Genomic DNA, 10,000 nt, shown 5'->3' on the forward strand with positions numbered 1-10,000 from the left:
GAAATCGAGCAAAGAAAGGAAAAATATTCGCGTTAGAGATTCTTCCGATTCTTAGTGTAATAAAAAAATAAAAAAATAAATAAATAGAATAAAATAAATAGACATTTTTTTTCGAGCGATCATCACTGACCAACTTGAAATGAATCGTCGCGTGTGAGACGCTCGTGTCTCTGCACATTTCTTCTTTTAATGTTTACTTTCTCTTTGCCAATACGGAAGAGATATTTGCAGCAGCGGCGATTGTTGTAACACACATCCGTTGTGTTTTTTTCTTTTTCTTTTCTTTTTATTTTGTTTTCTTTTTTCCTTTTACGTACGCACACATACATGTATATGTATGTATATATGCGTATACACATATGGATAAGATCAATATAACGTATACTCATATACACATACATACTCACAAAATTACAAACAATGGTCTAAACTTACCGATAATTTGCGATAGGGACTCGGCTTATGTCTTTTTAGCCGACTAACGTGATTGGACAACTAAACACATACCTATATGGTAAGATAGCTGTGCTAGGTACATATGTACAATATACATTACGGTGGAAGAGAAAAAGTAACAAGAAATTCGGACAAAAGACTCGCTGATAGTAGATAATGCAGGCTCGTACTTTTTTTTTTATATATGTATGTATTAACAAAATTATTTCTTGCAGTTAAGTAACAAGTGGTGGTAACGATAATAATAATAATAGTAATAATAATAATAATAATAATAATAATAATAATAATAATAATAATAATAATAATAATAATAATAATAATGATAAGATTAGTAGAGGTAGTGATGCTGGTGGTTGTGGTAATGGTGGTATATTAATATATTAATATGTATACAATATATATATATATATATATAATATATAAATTCTCAAGCACAAGACTCGGCCGCTATTCGGATAATTGATAATAACCTTAATAATTAATCTCTTGCGTGCCACGTGTGTGCGTGTTAGTGAAGATGCTGATGTCTGTCTTTTTTCTTTTCTTTCTTTTTTATACTCTCAGTGGATTCGATATTGCGAGAAAAAGAAAAGAAAAGAGACGGAAAGAAAGAAAGGAAAAAAAGAAGACCACAACGAACAGGAAGGCAGTGCTGATTACTAATAGTGCAATTAGGGGTTGTTACGTTTTATATACAAGATTTATACATAGTTTTCGTTAATTAATTAATTTCGATATGTAAAAAATAAAATCAAAGAAAAAACGAAAAGTTAAATGAAAGATCCATGATCGTAAGAGAATGTATATACCATGCTTAGTTGTTAATAAACTACTACCGTTCATCATAATCAGAATTATCTAAGTAAAACGAAACGACTCATCATGAATTCAGTACTCGCTTTATTCGAAAATCGAACAGATATCGATAAAAGAGCGTTAATGAGAAAATAACGTGACATACACACACACACACACACACACACACACATATATATATACACATATATATGTATGTATACTTATACAGATAAATATAATATATGCGTAAGTACATATAAATCAATGCTACTGAATTCATTGTGAGCCGGCGTCGATCGATGTAAGCCCTACTGCCATTATTAAATCTATTCTACAATAGGAGGCCGACGTTTCGCTGTGTGTATTTGTACGTGTGTTAGACGTCAGTGCTTTTTCTTAGAGACTTTACATATCTAAATACATATACATATATACCGTATATGTATATTCGTGAGAGTAAAGTTATATTTCGCTCTCTCTCTCTCTCTTTCTCTCTCTCCCTCCTCCTCTCACCTACTCTCTCCCATTCTCTTTTTCCTCCGTTATTCATTAGCCACTCCTGATAAGAAATTCATCTACGTTGTTTCGAGAGTCGAGAAAAAGAGAAAGAGACAGAGACAGAGAGAAAGAAAGAGAGAGAGAGAGAGAGAGAGAGTGAGAGAGAGATAGAACTAAAATAAAAAGTCTAATATATGTTTAAAAGTATGTGTATGTGTCTATGTGTGTATGTGTTTGTGTGTATATATGTACATACTAATAGCGTGCGAGAGAAAGAGAGAGAGAGAGAGAGAGAAACTAGAGCTACTACCCTCTCTCACGTGCTTTAGAGTCACGCTTTTTAAGATTCGATTTATTTTTCCTTCTTCTCGCCCCGCATTCCGATAATAATGAATAATAATATTCGCGAGAACGATACCGACGGCTTGTACTAATGCTGGAAGTGTAACTGGTAACGGTGATCGTGATTTGTAGTGGTGGTGATAGTGGTGATGGTAGTGGTTTGGTGGTGGTAATGATAGCGGTGCTGGTCGGGATAAAAAAAGTATGTCTCCGATGCGCAAAAATAATTTCTTCTCCCATCGAAAATTACTGACAGTGTAAATAATCGTATTCACGTTTTACTTTTCAATTTTATATATAATATTTTTTACTTTTTTATTTATTTTTTCTTCCCCTTACGAGGCTCGTCGTTCCGAAAGTTGAAAAAACAAGAAAAAAAAAAGAATGCACGACGAGTATCCTTTTTCAATGTGCAAAATATCGGCTTTAAAGAGAACGATCGATCTCTGATATATCGATATCAGATTGATAAAACATCAACGAAGGAGAAACGTTATACAGACGATGATGACGACGATGACGATGACGATGACGACAATGACGACGTTGATACTGACGAGAGCGTCTCTTTCTCTATTTTTTGTTTCGTTCTTCCTTTTTCTTTTTATTTTCTAATCAATCGAAAAAAAAAGAGAGAGATTGAGAGAAAGAGAGACTCGTCGGATATGTACGATTTTTATTGACTTTTTTCGCCTTTTATCTGTACTTCTAACACACACAATAGGTGTTTAAAAAAAAAGAGAAAAAAAATTAAAAAAGATTAAAAAAAGAGAGAGTGAAAAAAAAAAGAAAAAAAAAGACACACGTACATATATCTGTCAGCGCGTTTCAATGCTCGATTTTCTCTTTTTTCTTTTACGAAAAATCACAGCCACATATTTTCGAATTTCCCATGAGACGGAAAACGTGTACGTTGTAAAAGAAAAAAAAAAATAAATAAATAAATAAAACGAAAAAGAAAAAGAAAATGGGAAAAGGAGAAAAGGAAAGAACAAATAAAAAGAATAAGAATTTACAAAAATCCCTCCTCCCTTTTTTGTCTAACGCAGGTATATGTACAATATAATGTAATAAGCTCGCGCTTTGATTCACCGATTAATTAGCAAACGGCCTGATTGATAAATCGTCACTTACGTTATATTTATATATATATGTAGTATACGTACGTATTATATAAATATATGTAAACAACAATAACAACAACAATAACAACAACAAGAATACAGAGATAATATGATGGTGTATGAACACACGCACACTGTCACGCACTCACACACACAGAGATTAACGAGTCTATAGCAAAATTTTCGGGTCTTTCGTCTCTTCCTTCGCACGTTATAATTGACGGTGGTTAATAAAAACGTAGGTCGGACGGGAAGGGTAGTGGTGATAAGGGACTCTTGTGATCGAGGGTGAAGGAAAGAAAAAAGAGAGAAAGAGATAGAGAGAAAGTTAGAGAGAGAGAAAGAAAGAGAGAGAGAGAGAGAGAACAAGAAAGAGAGATAGAGAGAGAGAGAGAGAGAGAGAGAGAGAGAGAGAGACAAAGAGAGAGACAAATATAAAAAAGGAAGAAATCAGTGTTAGTGGTAATCGTTAACTAAATGCTTTCTAAGAACACCAAAGAGTCTTCACACCGAATTAATTAATATAAAATACGAGAAAAATACTATGTCCTTTGTGTATGCATATACATATATATAATATATGCACGCATACAAACGGGAACGAGCGTACGGTGTTGGCTGTTAACAAAGAGCATTGTTAACACTTATGCAAATCCATGGAAAATCCGCGCGACATTCTTTCATTATTTCACGCTTTCGTCGTTGTAATTGTTAAAGAAAAAAATAAAAAAAAGAATAGAAAAAGAGAACAAAAAAAAAAGTAAAGAAAAAACAAGAAATGAATTCCTACCGACGTCACTTCTTTTTAATATGTTTTTTCTTTTTTTTTTTTCCCTTGATAATTATTCTTTCCCTTCCTTTTCCGTTTCGGTCTCTTCGGCATTTCTGTTCGAATGCGTCTTCGTTAAATTCATGTTTCTCTTTCAGGAATGATACAAGAGAGAAAAAGATAAAGAGAGAAAGAGAGAGAGAGAGAAAGAGAGAGAGAGAGAGAGAGAGAGAGAGAGATATATAAAGAGAGAGAGACAGAGGGAGAGAGAAAGATAGATAGAGAAAAAGAAGGAAAAATGAAATATTGTTGAGAACGTACCGTTAAGGGCCACCACCGTACGCAACGCACACGTATGGTTTGTAAACGCGCGCATGCGTTCAATCTCAATTCTGAAATGCAACGAGGGGAGTTCGGGTCGGGGTGGTGGACATGTACATGCGGCATTTGGTTCGTTGCACTCGGGAAGAAATACAGCTCCAGCTCCGGTTGCGACGACGAAACAACTAACGCTCACCATCTCGTTCATATGCTTCTAATGTTCTAATGTAGGAAAAAAAAAAGAAAAAAGAAGGAAGAAACGAGATTTTTTCTGGGAAAAAAAAAACAAGTCTCCAGTTTTTTCTCTCGTATTCTTATTTTTTTCTCTCCCTCCCTCTTTCTCTTTTTCTCTCGCTTTCTCTCTTTCTCTCTCTCTTTCTTCCTCTCTCTCACTCTCTGTTTTTTCTCTCTCTTTTTCAAATTTTTACTGCGAATTGCGTTGATATTTTATTTATTCTCTTCTTTTCTTTTTCCTTTCTCTTATTTAGACTTTATGTATGTCTCACAATTACTCGAATGAATACGATTATCGTTCTAGAAAGAAAGAAACGGAGAAAGTCTATTGTTTTGTTGCAAAAAGAATTAAATTTCTACGCTTTTATCTTTTCATAAAGAAAAAGACAATTCTTTTTTGAGATAAGACGATAAAATAGAGAGGAAGAGAGAGAGAGAGAGAGAGAGAGAGAGAGAGAGAGAGAAATGTATATAAAAGAGAACAAATCCGGAGAAAGCTGTATTTGTTCCAAGTGCGGTTAGTGTGCACAAACAAGCTAACATCAGTTTACTAGGTGTGATTAGGTATGTATGTATATAAATATATATATATATACATATATATATATATATATATGTATATATGTATCTGGGCTAGCAATCAGACTGGTAGTTATACAAGTTGGTAAACGGATGGAGAGGAAGTATAGGAACGTTCATTAGAGTTCACAAACGATGATGTCCGTTGATTAGCGGAGGGACCCTTTTTGGATTCTGTAAAAGAGAGATACTCGTCTCTCGCAGATAGGATGCATTAAGTGGAACTTTGTGATTCAGTGTGATTTGCTAACGTTATAGTTTCTAAGCGCACATACAGTGATAAAGTAAAGATAAAATAAGAAGAAGAAGAAGTAGAAGAAGAAGAAGAAGTGGATCGAGTCGATGGGATTTTCTTGGAAATTTTCATGGAGATTTGATAAGAGGATCAATCGTGTGGTTGAAGAAAGGAAAATGTTGATTTGTTTTTTGTTCTGTTTGTAGATATATGTTCTTTGTTGTTATGTACGTACGAAGAAATATACATTCTTTGTTTTGTTATTTTGAAAATGTCACTGTGGTGGAACATGTGGTGTCTGTTCATGTTGTTGCAATAGATTGCGTACACCGTTTTCGTGATAAAATAAGATAAACGAGCGAACAGGTGGGTAAGTAGTCAAGGAGAAAACCATATATACTCGACGCACCGGTATCTCGATGAGTAAACGAGAGTTGTCATGAAAGGGTTAGGCTAATTCGGTAAATGGATGACTTAATAACACGACGGCAGAGTTAGAATTTTAATATAAAAAATCTATACGATGATGTTGACAAAAAATTGATGTAAATTCGAACATAGAATTAATTTGACGAACAAGAACGTCTGATGATGAAACAAGATTTTTTTTTTTTTTTTTTTTTTTTTTTTTTTTTTTAATTTAGTAATAATATGAGAAATGAGAAAGGAGCGAAAACGTGTGTACGTGCGTGTTTAGATGTATGTAGATTTATAGATTTATGTATATATGTGTTACAGAGATGGAGCGAATCCATCGGAAAACGAAGAAGCAGACATTTTTGTTTTGTTTCTCTTTTTCGTTCTTTTTGTTTTTAAGTATTGTACATATTGTCTCGTGTACGAGGGAACATTGGAATAGGTGATGGTGGTTCGTGAAAAGGATGGACGTTTGGAGTGGTTCAACTCGGGAAAGCTAATTGGCTGGTAGTGTCTCTCACCTGCGACCTCGCTCGTTCTTCAAAGTGCCGCCATACTTGTTTCGCGTCCCGATCAGGTCAATTATCTCGGGGATACAACTGGCGAATATGGCCTACATCGCGTGATAGAACAGAATACAACACTCGCATCAATACACTTGTGTAACAGGGTTGACTGTAATTTTTTTTTTGTGTGTTCGTGTTTGTCTTTATTCTCTTATATTTTTTTCTCTTTTCGTTTTATGTTTCTTTTCGTTTACCTGCTTTGGTCGTTTCTTCTCCATACTTTTTTTTTCTTTTTTCTATATATTTTTTTCCTCTTATACGGCTTCGCCCATTCGCGTCCCCTTTCTCCCGCTCGCGTAACTTATTTTTTATCATCGGTCGTTTATTTACTTTTTTTTTTTTTCTTTTTCTTGCGGAATAGTAGCGACGATAAGAAGAGAAAAAAAGAGAGAAAAAAAGGAGAGAAAAAAAAAGAGGAAATATACCGAGTGGCATCCGCACAGTCGCGTAAAATCACGTGCGACTGTACGTTATTTTCTTTTTCTTTTCCTTTTTTTGTTACATATATATATATATATTTTTTCTTTTTTATTCCTGCGCTTTTAAACGTTTCGTCGCACGCTCTCTATATAAACACATTTGATTTTTTCTCCGTACGTTTCTCTACTTAATTTATTATTATTCCTTTTTTTCTTTTATTTATTTATTTATTTATTTATTTATTTATTTATGTATTTCCCGTCGTCCTGTCCTTCTCTTCGACTTTTCTTTTTTTGTTTTCTCTCAAGTGTCGAGGGCGAGGAGAGTCATACATTTACATATAAAAAACGGAAGAAAGTTTTGGCTCAGCTACAGGGCAGCGCGGCTACTCATAGAGACACGATTATTAGTGCTGTACCGCTATCAGTGCCACGGCCCGAACAATCAGTAAAATGCGTGGAAAATTATAAACACGTTCCAAGTAAAAGGGCGGGGTATATATATGTATATATATATATATAAAATAGAGGCTATATATACCTACACCTATGTCCTACACACCTACACCTAAAGCCTAACGAAAACTACAAGTATATGTGCCGACACGCATAATCTATTTCAAAATACCCTTGCAATTGTAGATATGTAATATCCACACGATATTTGCTTTTTGAGATATCATAATATATATATGTATCATCATCGTAAAAACTATAATAATAATATTTTAGTATTGATAATAATAACAGTAGTGGTAGCAATTTTCCCCTTCGATATCTTTTCTTTTAAGTTTTTTCGATTATCCTTCCATATTTTTTTGCTTCTTATCTTTTCTATCGAATAGTCACGGTAATCTTTATTGACCTTATTTTTTTTTTTTTAATTTTTTTATACATAATGTATTCGTGAGGCTCGTCACACCGACCTTTCGTCAAATCCTTGAATTGGGTCAGGGTTAGATCGAACTGGACCTTACACGTTTGAATGTAGTGAATTAGAAAAAAATAGAGAGAGAGAGAGAGAGAGAGAGAGAGAGAGAGAGAGAGAGAGAGAGAGAAAGGGTGAGAGAGAGAGAGAGAGAGAGAGAGAGAGAACGATTATTCATATAATTTCTCACATCGAAAAAACGTACGACTGAATCCCACCCGATATTTAAATCTTTTTTAAATCTCTCGGCGTTTTACGTTAATCGGATCATTAATCGGATTAATCTAGAACGTAAATCGAAAAATGATAATCTTGAGTGTAACTCGAAGAGTACGATAAATTCTTTTTCGTGATGCTGGAAAGATGATCACGAACTCCATGAGAGCATATAATCCATTCGAACATGCACACCACTCTTCTATCGCGTTTTCGATCTTATTGAAAAAGAACGTTTCTCGGTTTCTCCGTTTACTTTGAAAGGAATTGAACTCGGGCACACGTGACTCCTACATTTTCTCTCTCGTTTCTTTCTTTTTTAGAGAACTTTTTTTCTTTTTTAATATTAGCGTGTCAACACGATCATCGTTACTGAGGCTGTGATATTCCATTTATATGTGCGCGTGTGTACGAAGGAGCGAATCTTTTTATGAAAAATTTATTAATTCGTCTAATTTTGTTTTTCTTAATGAAAATACAGATATCGAGTAAGGCCCAGTTCTTCGAATCGACCGAAATATATTCTTTTGGGTTCTAATTCCTAATTTTTTTTCATTTCTGTTAGTCGATGGAATAAATATCAAATGATCTTTAATTAACATTTTTCACGTAGTTAATATTTTTATTAACAACAAAATTAATATTGGTCCTGTGCTTTTTCGCGTATTCAATATGCGTTATAAATTGTTCCGGAAACGTAAACTCGATGAGAAAAGTGAATAGATACACGGTGAGAGAGATCGGACGTGATATTTTTTTTCCCAATATGCACGCGCTCACACACACGCTCTCGCGGAAATAGGTAGATATCAATGTGTATCGTTTGAAGAATTTACCAATCCCCCTCTCTCTATGCGTGTGTGTGAATGTAAGTATTTTGTATATAATGAATAAATATATATATATATATATGCATATATATATATTTATTTATTAAAAATTTGTGTGTTAACCCACAAAAAGTATAATTTATAAATGAAAGACGTATGATAATAATGGCGAATGTATGATGAAATTAATATATATATATAATATACTTGTGTATGTGTATATATATATATATAGAGAGAGAGAATCCTCCAAACGTGATTTATTAAACTAAGACTACCTGCGTGCCTCGACGAATAATAGTGGGTTGTGGGCGTGCGCTTGTCGGTGAACGACGGAGAAGGAGCCACAGTAAAATGATCGATCTTATTGACGAGGCCTCGTATTGCGAAATTTTCGATATGTGTGTGTGTATATATATATATCACATGTATATATATATATGTATATATATATATATATATATATATATATATATATATATATATTATATCAAGCTGAAGCCTTATGATAAAGATATAATATGATCTATATTAATATTAACGTAACTATGCTTGGGAGATCGTATATAGTATAGTGAGATTAAATAGCGCTAGTATGATATTAACGTGTGAAAGAATATATAGCAGCGAATATCTCGATCGATTCGACTACTGGGATCTACCTAAAAGAGTGAGAGAGATAGAGATAGACAGATAGAGAGAGATAGAGAGAAAGAAAGAGAGAGAGAGAGAGAGAGAGAGAGAGAGAGAGAAAGAGAGAGAGAGAGAGAGAGAGAGAGAGAGAGAGAGAGAGAGAGATAGAAAGATCGCGTTTTCGAACGAGTTTCCGATTTTATCGTTTCAAACGAAACATTTTATATCCTCTCGAAGCATACTATATCGAAAGCTCACTATCGACTAACGAACGATCGCTCAAAATGCTATAATACAAGAAAAGGATGCGCTACTCGTTCGTTCGATTTGACGACACGTGCATTAATTTACTTTTGTCTTTTCTTTTATTTTTTTTATTTATTTATTTTTTTTTGTTGATTTTGATTTAATCCTTAACTCCATAGGCTTATGCATGATTGAAAAATACGCGTGCGAATTTGTTTTTTTTTTTTTTTTTCAAAGACCGCAGCCTTCTCCACACGTTGCACCGTGTACTTTCTTACTACTCGCGTTTGCGTTTTGTATGAGAGATGCAGCATATTGGAAATCATCGTGTGTCGCGGCGAGACGTGCAAATATCTACTTTTAGGAAGGAAAGTCCCTAAAAAGAG

General features: G+C 34.0%; 1 protein-coding gene across 50 annotated transcripts in view; it reads right to left on the reverse strand.

Annotated features, from left to right (window-relative positions):
• LOC122626874 (calcium-activated potassium channel slowpoke) overlaps positions 1–10,000 on the reverse strand; it is a 71,029-nt gene that overhangs the window by 36,561 nt on the left and 24,468 nt on the right. For 29 of the 50 annotated variants that reach the window (XM_043807340.1, XM_043807349.1, XM_043807353.1 and 26 more), the window contains exon 6: positions 6,298–6,389. The exons of the other annotated variants lie outside the window; for them this stretch is intronic. In XM_043807340.1, coding sequence (XP_043663275.1) covers positions 6,298–6,389 — 92 coding nt within the window. The remainder of the gene's footprint in view (positions 1–6,297; positions 6,390–10,000) is intronic. 50 annotated transcript variants of the gene reach the window in all.

The sequence above is a fragment of the Vespula pensylvanica genome, chromosome 2 (genome assembly GCF_014466175.1).
Source record: "Vespula pensylvanica isolate Volc-1 chromosome 2, ASM1446617v1, whole genome shotgun sequence".
Lineage (NCBI taxonomy): Eukaryota > Metazoa > Arthropoda > Insecta > Hymenoptera > Vespidae > Vespula > Vespula pensylvanica.